Below are 16,918 nucleotides of genomic sequence, written 5' to 3'. Positions count from 1 at the left end.
TGGGCCAAATTAATTTGAATTTTAGAGTTATGCATTCTAGTAGATTCTGTTTGTCATCCTTCAGCCTTTATAGCTGAAAATAAGGTTTTTTTTAAAACACAAAAGCATTCCTGGTTTTAAATGAAGCTTTCAAAATAAAAACAGTTTTTATCTCATTTTATGATTTTTATTCTTACTTAGTATTTAGCCTTGTGAGTTGTCTCTTCAGTTAAAGAAGGTAGATGAGGCAGAAGAGAACACTTTCTAAAGAGCGAACACTTTCTAAAGAGCTAACACTTTCTTAAGAATGCTGTAGAATTCACAAAACAAGAATAGAACTGGTTTGCTTTCTTGATGATATTTTGGATAATCTATTTTCCTATTTCTTCTATCTGGACTTCAACAGATAAATTTTGCTTTATATTTGGTTTTTGAAATCACTATCAAGAAATAACTTGGAACAGACTCTATTTATATAAATAGAAAAAGCAAAGCATTTAGTAACCAAAGGCATGTTGCTGACTACAACTTTTAGCACTTGTTAGCCAGGTTTCTTGGCTGTATGCACTATGTGTAACAGAGTGGCAGCTGTTGTGATTTGTTCTGGTTGGATATAGAAAGTTAACTATTGCCTGCTGCTATCCCCTCTGTGTTCTGATTCTCAAACGTTTGGAGTTTGCCAGAGTACTTTCTTTTTTTTGTTGACCAGCTCACAGCACATGAATGTGGCCATGTCAGAAAAGCTGTGGGTGACAAGGAATCAGTTTGGACAGGTGAACCATGACCACTGGAAATTGTAGTTCCAGTTCTATATCCAGACTGACAGCTAGACAGATAGAGCTCAAACAAGTTTCGCTATGAACTCAATGCTTCTATCCCGTCCAGAAGGTTTGTAGAAGAGTACAGCTGACAAATAAGCATACTTGCTAAAATATCTGAGAGGTGATAAGGACATTGCCACTCCTTGTCTAATCTTGTCATGGAAGCTTAAATAAAATGCTGAATTGTGTTTGCATAAAAAGACATAAAAATTTTATTTGTGTAACTATTTCAAATTACTTGTTTTGAAGCTATTTTTTATTTTTGATGGCAGTTTTATATTTTCTCTCCACTAGGAAGTCTAAGATGTATTAATTTGGCTTCTTCTGTAGATGATGAGATAAGGGGGTTCTATACTTAGTATAAGTTAGTGTTATTAAGCCAAATAACATGAAACTTTAGAATAAAAGTTGTCTATTCTGTCTTAAGATATTGCCCTTGCACCTACTTGTCAGCTTCTACTTGTTCGATTGTATTACTGATTTGTTCCATTCAGAGCAGTGTTTGAAATTGCTTTCAGGAGGAATCAAGTTTTAGTAATAAAAGACTCATAATACAATGTAGCATATGTGGAATAAATATAGTATTATCACACTGCATGAAGAATAAATGTGCTCTTCCTTGTAGCATTCAATTTTATCATAAGGTAAATTCTTGCCTGGAAATTTCAGGTCTTTTTAAGTATCCCTATTTAAGTGACATTAAATAAATGAGGAAGGAGTGTAAATGAGACTGTTACTGTGAGATTTTCTTTTCTAGACTATTTGGAAGTATAAGGTGAAGTGTGATGGACATCTTTAAGAAAAAATACAGTTCCAAATAATTATTGCTTTGTGGTGTTCCTCATGTTCTCATGGTGGCTGATGTTCCAAACATGAATGATCAATATCTGTAAGATATTGCTGGTACCCTTCTTTTGAAGGAAGAGTTTTGTATTGCTATTAAACAAAACACCAGACAATATTTAAGTGAAGTCTGAAGCAAATCTGCTGAGGGGATTGGTGAGACTGTTTGGTAGGCTCTTAAAATTTTAACATTTAGAATTACAGATCATCTAAAAGTAAAGCTCTTTAGTGTACTTCAAGATTTTTCTGTTTTGGTGAAGGTGAGACTAAATATTGAGATTACCTCATGGGAAAAGGGAGTAGTTTTAGGTATACTTCAAAATACATGTATAAAGGCAGGAAAAGGTAAAACAGTACATAATATCTAGCAATCACATACTGTAAACCTTAGTTTCTTAAGAGATTCTCTAGGAAATACATTTTTAGTGTCATGATGCAAATAGAGCAAAAAAGGTAAAAGAACTACACTAAATGTGTTTATTGTTTAAAGTTTATTGTAAATGATAGTTACTGCTGGGTTATGAGGAAATTTAATTGTAAGTTAAAAAAGATTGTGTGTGTTGCCAGTTTGCTTTTTATTCAGTGCCATGTGAAACTTAGTTTCTAAAACAGCTGCTCTCACTTCACAGCACAGAGTGCTCCTTGAGAAGAAGGTATCAGATCATTAGAATTATTTCATTATGGATAACAGTTTTATGCAATAAATTGCTATGATTCAAAATTCATGCAGGTAAATGTTGGTAAATAGGCAGTCAGTTTATAAGGGCTTTTTTGCCATTTGCCCAATTGTACATTTGAGCAGTAGATTGGAAGTCTTTTTCTTCTATGTGATTTCTTGATTCTGATTTGGGAAAGAAAAAAGTGTAAATTCAGCTTGCTCTTCTTAATTATAGGACATGAAGAATTAATCTGATGCTTGAGTTCTTATCTAGCCTATAGTTATTTATTTTAATTATAATTTGATTCAGTATGGGAGTTCATTCCAAAATTGCCTGCATTTCTCTAGGTACAAACAAACAAGCAAACAAATAGAAACGCCAGAATAAGTGCAGGGTTTATTGCACCTGGAGTGCCTGCTCTGGGGAAGTGAAGTGACTTGGCCATGAAATCATTGTTGTATGTGCTGCTTCAGTTAATAGGTACTGGGAGGTGTGAGTATGCTGCAGTGATCAGCGCTTGGTTAGCTTGTATTTCTAAGGCAGCATTTTAAGTGAACTGGATGAAACTAAAGCACAAAAAATTTATGGTTTCTGCACTTCTAAGTAATTTTTTTGAATAATTTATTGAATACTTTATCAGTGTTTTTTGCTCTAAGGTATGAGAAAAAGGATTATTCTTTTTCTTCAACATTGAAAGGAATTAATGACTATAAATGATTTAGGAAACAGTCTTTGGCTCCTGAATAAAAGTAGTTAACTTGAAAGGAGTAGACCAAAAGTTTTAATTTGGGTATGTATTAGCTAAATGAATCTATTACTTAGTTTAAGAAATTCTCTGGTAACATAGTGGCTTAAAGCTTATTCATGATTATACTCCATTTCTCACATGATGGGTTTAAATCAGTTCTACATCAAGGTAATAAATGTATAGGTAAATGTCATACATATATAGTCTTAAGTAATTAAGGCTGTCTCTGACAACAGAGAATGCATGAATGTACATTGGGTGAAAAGGACAGTAAGAAATTAAGCTGATAAAAGAGATACATTATAGGAAATGCAATTTTGGTGCATTTTAACAGCATTAAGGACCTGTTCTTTTTCTTTTCTTAGTAGCATTCTGTTTCCAGCAGTGGCAAAAAGGCAATTGTTTGCAGGGAGAGATCACAGCTTTGGCATACAGACTTGCTGTACTGTATCAGGGGGTACAATTCTGATAAATCCTGTCTGTGTTTGCTTATGCATGGGATTATTAATTTCACAGACTGGTTGAGGATGGAGGTCATCTGCCCCAATCAAGGCCACCTACAGCCAATTGTCCAGCACAGTGTCCTGGCAGCTTTTGAGTATCTCTAAGGATGGGGACTCCCCAGCCTCCCTGTCTCAGTCACCCTCACAGTCAAAAAAAGTGTTTTGTGATGGAAGGAATCGCCTATGTTTCAGTTTCTGCCCACTGTCTCTGTCACCTTACTGGGCACCACTGAAAAGAGCCTGCCTCCATCATGCAGATTGATAAGGTCCCCCTGAACCTTCCCTTCTCTAGGCTGAATTGGTCCTATCCCTTTTTAAAGGTGCTGTGTGCCTTTACAATCTCTACTGGCAGCAAGTTCATTGGGCGTTGTATGAAAAAAAACATCTGCTGCCTATTTGTGTTCTGCTTTGTTCTATTAGTGTAGATTTTGGTATATAACTGCATTTTTTACATGTGCTCTATGTGCCTTTGTAATTATGCAAAATTCCATCATTTTCTTTGTTCCTCTGCCTCTCCTCCAGCCCTCTTTTTAACTTAGGTGACCCAAGATTTAAAAATATGATTTTTTTTTCTGAAAATACCCATCTTGCAACTTCCATGTTCTTTCTGAAATAGAGACATTTATCATATAATTGGTTTCTGTTTATAATTTATTAATTATCAATTTTCTTTTACAGAGTTTGGCAAAACACAATAGGAGTAACATTGGAACAGAAGGTGGTCCTCCTCCTTTTGTACCTTTTGGGCAGGTATAGTGTACTTCTCTTTGTCACTTCATAAAAGTACCTGTATTATGATATCTATGTACCTTGTTCCAGTTAGGTAAAGGCTCTCAGAACACCTAAGATCTTGATAACTTGGATATAAAAAATGCGCCTATTAAAAAACCCTCAAAACTGTGTTAATCCCGTCTCACTGTTGTGCCAGTTTCCAGTAACATTTTTCCTCTCAGTTCCAGACTTAACTTTATTTAGTTGATTTTGCTGGTCAGATTGTGTAGGCATTTATGCAGTCCCTTCTTAAATGTCAAAGAATTTGGCAAGGATCAGCGAATTTCCAAGAATCATTGTGTTTACATCACGATGTCTAGCTACATGGTCATATTCTTTATCTGAGGGTCTGCTATTCTAATGGAATAAAACTTGGGTGGGTCTTTTTTCAAATGAGAGCAGACAGAAGAGTAATTAAACATTTCTTTTGCATTTTCAGAAATGTGCATCTTATGTGCAAGTGGATAGCAGAGATCTTGATCGCAGAAAGACTCTGCAAATGACAAATGCTGTAAAACCTGTTGCGGACAATGATGAATTTGAAAAGCAGAGAACAGCTGCTATTGCAGAAGTAGCAAAGAGCAAAGAGGTTAGAATGCATGTGTTGCAGCATTTTACTTACTGTGATTGATCTTTTCTTGTCAAGTATTTATCTCTTAAATAACAAATGCTTTCTGATATTTGCCTGTGTATACTTCTAATCCTGTATCTTTAAAAAGATGAATCAGGCTTACAGTCCTTTTGAATTGATGGCTATGTTCTTATTTTAATAAAGCTAATAAATGTCTCGTAATGTCTTATTGTAGATATGATTTTGCTACCACTAAAAAATGAGGGGTTTACAGTTTTGCTAATAAGATTGAATAATGATAACCTGTAATAAATACAGGTTATCAATTTTCATCTGTTCCTTTTAAGTCTCAAAACCACCATGATTCACTGAACTCAGTCTGAAAAAACAGCTAGGAAATTTAGTTCTAATGTGTCAGGTTTTTATGTGTTCCTTTGGTCTTCTTTTTTATTTCTCAAAGTGCTTAGTCAGTTGTAACAGCTAGAATTATATACCCTTTTTACACCCTCATTTGGGCACAGGGGAAAAAAATTCCTAATTAATAAATTAATCTTTTTCTCTGTGTGTGTAAATTAGTACTTTATTTTTGACTCAGAGTATAATCAAAAAACCCAAAAAACCCACTGCAACACTAGTTTCTACTATTTCTACTAGCTAAATATTTTCATTATTTCTGTTTGCTGAAATGTTATTTTGTGCTTATCTAAAGACCAAGACATTTGGAGGAGGTGGTGGTAGTAGCAGAAGCAATCTTAGTGTGAGCACTGGAGGGAATCGAAACAGGGAACTGTTCCAGAAAGAGAAGATAGCAAAACCAGAGGGGAAGAATGAAGGTGTCTACCGAGAACTGGTAAGATGGAAGACTTTAATGTAGTCTTAAATGTGTGTAATATTAAATACAAAACCCCAAATAGAACAAGAACAAAATCAAAATACCTTGATGAATGATGACTTTACTTTCAATTAATTTTGGTGTCTGCTCAGAATACTTATGGTGCTTTTGTACCTTACTGAGATAGTTATTAGTTTCACTGTGATTCTGGGCTAAACATTTATTCAGTAAGATTTAAAGGTATCTCTGAGGTTAGATTCCATTAGGCTTGGGTTTTTATGGGTTTTTTGTAGCGTCTTGATATGGCTATTTTTGAACCTGTAGACAGAGTGTTATATTCATGGGATTCCAGTTAAGAGTGTTTTTGGTGACAGCTGTTGAAGTAAGTGGGTAACTAGTATGATTTTGGTGCAGGTGCAATGTCATTTTCTGTACTTAATGCTTTGTGATTCCTGTTTTGACATTTTGTCATCATGCTCTATACAGTTTGGAATAATGGAGCCTGCATTTCTGCACAAGTAAATTGTTTGCATTTCTTAGTTTTCTTCTGTAAAACATCTAGTTAGCTATGTTTTATCCATATTTTAAGAAATAACTGTGTTTTGCATTGTCTGCAAAAGTTGTGAAACGGTTCACACTGGAACACTTGGCTAGTTTTGATACTCATAATATTTTGAGATAATTCTTAGTTTTCATATAGACTAGGAGAATTTGTGCTTGAAGGCCTGTAGTAATAGAACTGGAAATAAATGAATTAAAACTCATACTACTAAAAAAAATCCCTTGATTATCTGGTTCTTTTGAGCTTATATGCAAAGATTTTAACTAAAGCTAAAATATTTATAATAAATTAAACAAGAACTATTGTTTCAATTAAAAATAAAAGAGAAATTAATGTAAAATCTGGTTGTATTTATTACTTTTGTGTGTACATTTTATTTCAGGTTGATGAAAAGGCTCTAAAACACATAACAGAGATGGGTTTTAGCAAAGAAGCAGCAAGACAGGCACTTATGGATAACAGTAACAGCCTAGAGGCAGCATTAAATTTTCTTCTCAACAACAGTAAACAGAAACCCATTCAGGGACCACCACCTAGAGGTAAAGCTTGCAAAGAGATGCTTTAAAACTGTTTACAAGCAAAAAATTTGTGTATGGTGGATTACTAATGTAGTTACAGAAGGGCATATTTGCATGTTTTTTTTCCAAGTTAGAATGCATTATGAACTTGAAAGCAAATCCCTAAGAAAGGCTTCTGTGTATTATATTCTTGTCAAAATTGTTGAATTGGAAATCAGATATTTAATTAGCCTTAAATGGGAAATGTGTACCCTAGAATCACACAAGAACATGGGTTGGAAGGGACATTAGAGATCATCTTGTTCCACCTCCCCCACATCCACCTCCCAGACAGAGAGGCCACCCACTAGGCCAGGTTGCTCAGGGCCCCATCCAACCTGGCCTTGAACACTTCCAAGGGCAGAGCATCCACTGCTTCTATGGACAACCTGTTCCAGTGGCTCATCACCCTCATAGTAATGAATTTTTTCATCACATTTAACCTAAATCTTTCCAGTTTGTAGTTTAAAATTGTTCCCCCTTGTCCTATCACAGCCTTTCTGTGACAGAATTATTTAAAGGCAGAAAATACAAACATTTTGTAAATTGAATGAAAGGATGTGTATGCTTTTTAATTTTTTATTGCTCATTCACAAAAAGCTTTTAATGCTTACAGGTAAGGGGAAGGGCCGAGGCCGAATAAGACCTGAAGATGAAGAAGAGCTAGGAAATGCCAGACCATCCGCACCAAGCACACTGTTTGATTTCTTGGAATCCAAAATGGGCACTCTCACAGTAGAGGGTGAGTTACTGAAATTAATGTATCTGGAACAAATGTTGGATAGTGTAGTTAGATTTAATTTTCCTATCTTTGTCATCTAAAAGTTGATTCCTAGAACTTCCTCTACAGTCAGTCATTAAAAAAAAAGAGTGCTTGGAGAATTATTCGTCTCACGAAAGGTCAAATAAGTTGCTCAGTGGTGGTTAGATGTCTAAAAGTCAGTAATTTGAAATAAAATGACATAAACCACAATTTGTTAATCTGACTGGATTTTTCCTGAATCATGAATCTTTATTTATGATATCATAAGTCTTCACTGTATTTATCAAAAATCAAAATATTCAAAGAAAATAACTTTTAAATATGCCAACATTTTGCATTATATTTGTAAACTGGTCAGGTAATGAATATAGCCACATTTTCAGAAAGCAGATATAGGGAATGATACTTCAGATATTTCTTGGCAACTCATTTTACTTACCAAAGTTGCACTGGATTTTTTATGATGAGCAGAAATGAAAACAGTGGTAGTGTTTTTGGCTTTCACTGCAGACATTGATTTTTCTTTGGGTACATTTTGTGCTTATATTGAGATATTACAGAAGGTTTTTATGTTTGACTGAAAGATGTTTAAAGGAAAAGGAAAGAAATAATCTCTGTGGGTTATATAATTTTCTTATTGTCAGTGTTTTTGTAGTAAGTAGGTCATAGTAGTTTATCAAAATTCGTGAAATGAGTGAATTGCTTTTTTTAATTGATGCTACTGATTGCTTAGGGGTACTTACATGATCCTTTGGATTTAGTGCACATATGTGGACAATAAAGCATAGTGTTATGTGAGTAGAAAACCGGATATATTTATTACATTTACTTCTATTTATAATCATCAACATTGTGTTTTAAAGATAAATACACATTGCTTTTAGGAGTTTTTTTTCCTCTTAAATGAAAATAAAAAGATTCCATGAATGTCATAACAAGAAAAACATAATTTTATTCAAACTTTTTAAAGGTTTTATACTCCTTTAGTTACCAAAGGTTCTGGCATATTTCCTAGCATGACACACAGTGTTTTAGCTTTTATGTTTTTTATCACTATGTTGGTTTTTCTCATTATATTTGAGTGATCAATATGAAATCCAGTGTACTATTCGTGAACCACGCTTTCCTGGAAAAAACTTGTTAGCATTTTTGAAGTGTTCAAAAAGTGTTCTGATTATTTTGTGAAATTCTTTTCAATCTTTATGCCTTTTTTTCCTGAAAAAAAAAAAAAAGTTGTACTTTGTAAGGCTTTGAAGTGATTGCTTAGTTTCATGTTCTTAGCTTTTATTTTCCTTACCAAGTGTGTATATCCCATAGGATTGCATCTCTGTTTCTGTGCCAGGTTTTAGTTTTGCTTGCAGTCTTTTAAATGGATATTTCAAGAAATACATAGGCATATATATTTTTTACTTCCAAAAGTGATTCTTCCCTTGCCAAGTTTGAGAAAAACTCTGCAATCTGATGAATTCAAACACATTGTTAAAATCATATATTGAAAGTTAATTTTCCACCATTTTATTGCCTCTGCCTTTGAAAATAATTTCAATTAAATTCTTAATTATTAGTTGTCTGAAGTTCCATTCAATCTGAGATGACAGGAGTTTTAAAGGTATTTGCTGAGTGATCTATCTGCAGTGACCATACTTAGCACTGTGAACTCTTCAGTCACAAAGTCTGCATCCAAATGTCTGCAGAAAACAGGATATATATATAACTAACTGAATTTAATTTGATTGTGTAATTTGTGAGCAGTAGAGAAACAGTTTCACTTAGAATTAGAAAAGGATTGGTCAGACTTGAAAGGCACATTGGACACACTGAGTGAAACAACTCAAATATTTAATATTACAAAGCCAAGAATGTCTCTTATTGATTTTCCTGCACAGTAATACACTAAGGCATGCCCAGGCTGGCAGGTTTTTCTCCATTTATATTCACCAAACATTGTGCTATACTACATATAAAAGAAGATAGATTGTTCTGCAGTATTTCTGGCATCTTGCTATCCTGTATGGTCTATAAAATCTTATAATGGTTTTTAGATATTCAGAAAGAAAGCGGTTTGTATAGGGACAGTGGTTTTGAATAAATGAGCACTCCCCTACTGTTACATGTTTGTGTATGACCAGGAGCAGATAATTACCTGGAATGGCCATATTTATCATTCTTCAGACAGAGTGTAATTCCTTCTAAATGACTGGGAGTCGATGTAAAATACAAAAAAAAGAAAAGGTGGTTTTGCTGAACTGAGCTAAATATTTTTTAATCTTGTACTACGCCAAGTTTTCTTCAAAATTTTATGTGATCTGGGAGAGAAAGTGTCTGAAAAAAAGAATTGTTTCTCTTTTCAATACACAGAGGATTGATTTTCTTTGTGCATCCCTCCTTGTTTTTCTTATCTACTGTTTCTAATTACACCTGAGACCCTAGTAGTGTGGAGAATTTCTAAATTCACTTCTGCCTGGGTGGTTCTATAGCTGAACAGGAACTGCAGAACTGTTTTTTGATTTGGTACTTTTTTGTACTTGCATTTAGACCAAGTAGAAAAACATTTATGAGTTGAAATACCTTTGTATTTTTTAGGAGGCACTTATATTCCTTTTAAAAGTTAAGAATTTTCTTGTTCTTTGCTGTTTGCTTTTTTAAAGTACTTATTACTTACAAGAAAACATGTTAGTGTTTTGCCCTGTAAGTGATCTTGTGATGTTTTTGTGTTTTATCACCTCTTTTCCATTAAGGAAATATTGTTTCACAGCTATCAAAAGTATTAAATGCATGACTCCATGATCTGCTAGCTCTTTAATTGTAAAACACAGAATACTTTAAGCATAGTTTATTTAAATGAAATGCAAAGAATGAAAACAAACGTATCCTTAACTTTAAACTGCATGTTTATTTATTTTTTTATTACTTTGAATGGTTGGTGGCACGTACAAAGTATTTCTGTGTTGAAATTAAGTAGTTTTAATTTTGGCAAGAGAAACCTCCTGACTGCAAGAGATAATACAAATAGCAGACAAAACTGCTTTCAATTGCAAGCCTATGCTTGCACTTGGTTAATTTCTGCTACTGAACACAAAAGATTTTTTCCATTAATCTCCTTATTGTTTTCTTTTGTTATAAGGAACAACTCATCTATCTTTGCCAGCTTAAATAAGTAACCACAAGGATTATCAGAGAGAATAAGATGATACCAAGAGCTCTGGCTGTAGTATTAAGGAATAATGAACATTATTCTTTATCTAGTCCCAAATAAATGGAAGGTTTGAAATAAATCAGTAATGCAATACAATGTAATTAAAAATATTTGTTTCATTTTGTGGTCACACATTTTATTTGAATATGTGAGAATGAGGATACTTGGAGGGGAAAAAAGAGTCTTAACTTTTTGAAGTTAAAAGGAATTTGTAACATTTGAAATCTGCCATGTTTTCAAGAAGCATGGGATGCTATTGACAAGAGATCCAAATTGAATAATAGTCATATTTCTCATTCAGCCTTTCTTCTAAAAATTGAACTGTAGTCAGAGCTAATTGTGACTATCAAGAAAATCAGTTCTATTTGTTTTATTTTTATGTTAGCATTGATGATGTATGTTACAAGGCTTGTACTTTTATTTTGTCTTTAAATATAAAAGGGACAAATAGAGTAAATTTCATACATTTTAAAGTATAATAAAAAATTATCAGTTTTTGTTTTAATCCTTTAATCCACTTAGTTAAAGTTTGTAGTGAATACAATGCAGAATGTTTTGGATTTTTTTGTTCACTTCTTTATTATCACTCTTCTCAGCTTGTATTTGATTTGTTTCAACAGAAACATGTACTCAGGTCCCCATTCCTCAGTGTTGCTACATTTTAAAAAGAATTATATTGATATTTATTTAACTTGACAAAGCTATTGGGTAATTGGAATTTTACTTCATAACACAAAGTGTGTGCTAATGTATCACTACTTATCTTCTAATTTTTTAATCTTTTGGCCAGTACAAGATAGAACATACCCTGGAGGTAGCTGTCTCAAAGATATATTTCCATTCAGTTACATAAAAGTATTATTCAGTTTGAGAGGAGAAGCCTAAAACATTGCCACCAATGTAGGAGAGCCATGGTTGTTAAATTTAGCCACATTATTAAACAAGATAAAATCTACAGGAAAGGACTATGGGAAACTGTACTCTTTAAATTCCACTATGCATTGAGCAGTGCATTATAAATTGTGCTGGCTGGGATTTCCAAGTGCAGCAGGTCCTGCTGGTTTCTTGTAATCAGGGGAATGTGATTGGTCTTGTATGGTCCTCTTGTGTCATCACTTACAAAAGCCAAAGTGAGTAACGTGAGTGAGTAAGGGTTCCAGACTGACAAACACTACTTGTCATCTCAAAACTTCAGAGTAGATGTCAAGAACCTTATAATTAATTTTAAAAATGTATTTTTCCAGAGTATGTTCCCAAACTTCTGGTTATAACAATGAAGACTTTTATCACTGTTTGAGAATAGCTTGCTACATCTTTTCGTTAAATACCAAATTAATATTTGTTATTGCTGTGTAGGAGGCATTACTTTTCTGGGAACAGTTGCTAATGATTTGTTGGAGTTGGGGCAGGAAGTAGAAGCAGCTGTGGGAATGTGAATGGGATCCCTTGATGCTTTTTTTTGATCCCTATTTATCATAAAGAAACTTTAGAATCCCTTCATGTTTTTGGTGATCAGGTCAGACAGCACAAATACCCGAAGAACCAGTACTATTCTCATCTCCTGGCATTTTTTGTTGACTTACTGTTGACTAAGTAACATTTACTGTTTTTGAGAGTTGTCATTTGCGAGTGACTTGTGCTTGAATGTCAATCAACCAGTTAATGTGTCCTGCTCATTTAAAGCTGCTGTGTATGATGCAGTCCCCAGGGAAGCTTTTAGCACAAGAACTGCACCTCTGTAGAAAACATAAGTTTATTGGATTTTGCATACCTTAAGCTTAGACTAAAAAAACTCAGGCATTTCATGTCAGCTTTTGTATGTCACAGTAAAGAGACCTACAAAATAACCACCATGCTCACTGTTTTGAAATTCTCTAATCCCTTTACCTGCTGTCTAACACGTAGTATTATTTTAACTTTTCAGTACTATTTAGAAAAAAATCTGTAATAAAAGGATGCAACACACTTTCAAATCACCTTTTTGCTTTTATGTTATGATCACATTATGTTGTGTAGACAATAGTTAAAATTACTTATTACATGCTATGAAATTGAATAGAAATTTCAGTAAACTATTTTGAATTATAGAAAAATATGTCTATATTTTGGATTTCCCTTGAGGCTTTAACTAAACTGTAACTGCTTTGCATACATTTTTGTTGTATAGAGTCCTTCTACCTTGTATGTACTAAGCATTGTCACTACCTATCTCAGCTCAGGAAATGTTTATTCATTTAGAAAAGGGGCAAAGGACAGCCCTTAGGAGGAAATATTTTGAGTCTAAGTCAAACTTAATATCCCGCCACCTAGGAAAGTATTACCATTCCCAATCTAGTCATGAACCCATTCCTGTTTTTCTTCTGTTGGAACAGTGACTTTAATTATTATAATATTACAGAATATTAAATATGATGATTTATTGTGAATTAGGTTAGAGTTTTATACACATTGTTCTGTAATGGTATACAAGGGAGTACACATTCAGGGGTCATTGAACTGTTCAGTCATTTTGTGTGTAATTAACATTAGGAATAGACCTAGGAGCTTAGGTTGGGCATATGAAGAGTGGAAGCCTGAGCATTTTACTACCAGAAGAGAAGAGGTATAAATTAGGAATGTTGTGAACAAAGACTGTTAATTAATTAATTTGGGAGTTACATCTTTCTAAATGATAGTCTGTAAGATTGGTATTATACAGAAGTGGAAAAGTGTAATGAAGCTATTTAGTGAAAAGTTACAGATATAAAGTAAAGAAAAAACAGTATTTTCATGTTTCATTTGCAAAGAAGAAATAAAGAGGTACTTCTAACTTTAAAGGTGTTATTATAACAAAACAAATTTAATTATTCAAGATTTAAAATAATCTTTGCATTTTTGAAAAGAAAATGCATATTTATGAAACTTGTATATTTCAGAAAAGTATATATTTACATATTAATGCATTAAAAATGTAATGGGTTTCAAAGTAACATATTATAGAGTAAGATGTACTTTTACCAAGATTATATTCAAGGTAAGACTTATGTATGCTTATGTCATGTTAAAAAACAAGAACACTAGGTCATTTTAGTAAAGCAAATGTGACTTCTATAAGTTATGCTATGTCAAATATATGTAAAAATTGAGCTAGATTCTTACTGCACAGTTTAGTAAATTAAATTGATAAAAATTCTGTGATCTACTACTAATAATGTGATGCCTGAAAGGGTTTTTTTAAAAAAATAAACCAGGTAAAAATTACATTTTAATTTTAACTTGCCATCTTGCATATAATTATCAAAGTTGATACATTTGCTGTCAGGTATCAGCATTCATTGTTTCTAGTGGTAACATTCCTTTCCATGGGAATGTGTGAGAGCCTGAGTTCACAGTCCCTCCAGGCCCATGCACACACCAGGCTCATGGACACAAACAAGAGAATGACACCTTAGCAGCAATGACACATGGCACAAAATTGATCATGTAAACATGAATCCCTTTAATGGATTTGTGTTTTCCTTTTCCATCAGGTTTAAAGTCTGCTAGCAGATCACATATCCAGTCACCAACACGCACACACCCATGTGAGTCTGTCCTGGCCAGGAGACACTTCTGGTCCAGCTTGTTGGCTGATACGGCCTGGAGCTGGTAGGAGTGTTACATTAATGTATTTTATATAGATCTGGCCACTGTGTGAGCCCAGGCCTGGGGTCTCCTTGGCAGATGGCCTTCAAGACTCATTCTCTCCAGTGTTCAGCTGCCAGGTCTTCCTTGTCCCAGTTGCCGGCTTGTCCTACCTCAAATTTGCCAGTTTAAAAACATGTCCACTCACATACACAATAGAGAATTTAGAAAGAGAATTTAATAAGAAGATGAGAAGTTACAGTGATCACATGCAGAACTGTATTGACCAGGAACCTACTTACTTGCAGCTCTCCTAATCTCATTTCTTTATTTTCCCCTGGGTTCATCTTCATTTCTCCCTTCCTTTTGCTCTTCATCTAAACGATCCATTAAAAATTCCATGTTTTTCTAAAAAGCTCATAATTCCATAAAAAGTTTCATAGATACCCACAGCTTTCTTCCTCTCCAGCAGGCTGTAGCATGTTTCCTTTCTTTAGTGATATTCATGATAATCTGTTCTTTATTCTCATCAGTTAAGAGTTCTGGTTGAAGCTCTTAAAGGTGATGCTTGAGCAGGTCCTGTTATGGCTCACTGATCAGAATCTCCAGAGGCCTGGGCTTTGCTACTATTCTTGTTATCTACATTTTTCCAGCTCTGTTCATTTTATCACTTCTGTTTCTTGCCTTTTCTTTTTTATCCTGAATAACTGTTAACAAGGTATTTTTGCAGAAAGTTTCAATTCAGATTAGAAGTGTTCCCTTTTCCTCATTTTCCTCCCTCCTCCTTTTTCCATCTTGGAATTCTCTTTTTATGTCTTAAATAGCTCTTAGTCAATTGGGTTGTTGATGTCCACAGGGAGGAACAAGCAATATCCTGGAAATTTATGCCTGGCTTTTCTCTTGTTCATAGGTGGTTTGGTTCTAAGTACAGCCCAGAGTAGTGTATATTTTCCAATAACTAGGAATTGCACTTCAAATGTGTCTGACAAATTCTCTGTGTGTACCATTCCATTTCCATGTCACAAAGATGCATACATTTCTGAAGAATACTGTTGTTTTATTAGAGTCTGAAACAGTATTTCTTGTGGGAAAATAACATGCTCCAGCACGGTGTGGATGAATGGAGGCTGAGATCTCTGAAGTTTGCTCTTGGGGAAAGAGGTTTATTGGGGGTGCAGAAGGTCCTGCCTTGTGCTCCCAGGCACAGCACGTGGCTGGGCCAGAGAGGGTGGGGAAGGGGAGAGACAAAGGATGCACTAGGAGAGGGGAAGCCCCAGGAGGGGGGAAGAGGTTCCAAGAGACTGCGTGGCCCCTCGAAGCCTCCTTATCAGGAGAGCTTTGAGGTGGGTTGGGATGTGGCATATCCAATGGGGTTACAGACACTAATGTTTTAGGGGAAGGTACAGAGGTGTGGGATGAGCCATACACCTTTTGGGGGGTGGGATGGAACAGTCCATTTCACCCCAGGACTCATCCGAAGGCAGGGGTGTCATCCGGCCAGCTGGGAGAACTGTTCTCATCCTAGCTGTATTATTTATGAACAATCATATTTATCTATCATCTGCAACAATTTCTTAAATGTATTTGTGTGAAATACGTTAATTGAAATAATTTTTTTCTTTGTAGAACCAAAATTGCAATTTCAGCCAACACATCAAGTACAGCACAAAGTTATGAATACAGAACAGAATGGCATCAAAGAGAATCATTCAAGACACGTTTCTCGCAATGACATGAGACAACCAAGGAATGAGAAACCCCCTCGTTTTCAAAAGGATTTTCAGAATTCAAGGCAGGCTTTGGAAAGTGGTGGGTTACCAAGAAACAGAGGTCCTGAAAGGCACAGCTCTTTAGAACACTGGACAGATGAAAAAAATAAAAGTGACAGACATTATCCTAGAAATGATAGGTCAAAGGATTTGAGTTATCCCATATCCACTCACCAGAGTGATAGTACTTTCAAGAAAAGGGATAACAACATGCAAAACAGAGTTGGAAAAGGAGTGTCTTTCTCAGAATTCAAGGAAAATTCTGCTGCTCAAGATGTGACAGAAAACAATAACCAGAAACGTGGGAAAAGGGAAAACCAAACACACAATTCTGAAAATTTTTGTGATAGGAAGGCACGAACATTAAGTACTGAAGCCTTTATGGTAAAACGTGAGCAACATTTTGGTGTTAATAATGATTACCAAAATCCCAGTAGGACTGATAATTTTAGTGCTGTACCAAATGGAGATACTGAGCATCATCAGAAAGGAAGACGAGTAGGACCTATCAAATCATCAGGACCGATTGCAATCCCATCTTTTGATGATAAAATGTTGTATTACAACACCGGTCCCAAAAGGAGAACTGGGCCCATCAAACCAGAGAAAATACTGGAACCATCGAGTCACATGGAGTATGGAAAAAGTTGGAGACCAGGGGATGAATGTTTTGCTCTTTATTGGGAAGACAACAAGGTATGCCTTTGCCAAATTGTACCTCTAATGTTCTCTTACATATGT

At 34.7% G+C, this 16,918-nt stretch overlaps 1 protein-coding gene across 7 annotated transcripts in view; it reads left to right on the top strand.

Moving 5' to 3' along the window:
- TDRD3 (tudor domain containing 3) overlaps positions 1–16,918 on the top strand; it is a 97,471-nt gene that overhangs the window by 53,047 nt on the left and 27,506 nt on the right. For all 7 annotated transcript variants that reach the window (XM_021530792.4, XM_021530793.4, XM_077781370.2 and 4 more), the window contains exons 6-11: positions 4,232–4,303; positions 4,764–4,913; positions 5,605–5,745; positions 6,672–6,828; positions 7,463–7,588; positions 16,035–16,873. In XM_021530792.4, coding sequence (XP_021386467.3) covers positions 4,232–4,303; positions 4,764–4,913; positions 5,605–5,745; positions 6,672–6,828; positions 7,463–7,588; positions 16,035–16,873 — 1,485 coding nt within the window. The remainder of the gene's footprint in view (positions 1–4,231; positions 4,304–4,763; positions 4,914–5,604; positions 5,746–6,671; positions 6,829–7,462; positions 7,589–16,034; positions 16,874–16,918) is intronic.

This window comes from Lonchura striata, chromosome 1 (genome assembly GCF_050655825.1).
Source record: "Lonchura striata isolate lonStrDom1 chromosome 1, ASM5065582v1, whole genome shotgun sequence".
NCBI classification, from domain to species: Eukaryota; Metazoa; Chordata; class Aves; order Passeriformes; family Estrildidae; genus Lonchura; species Lonchura striata.
Note: the sequence above shows the minus strand (reverse complement) of the source record. Positions and strands in the feature narration are given on the sequence as shown.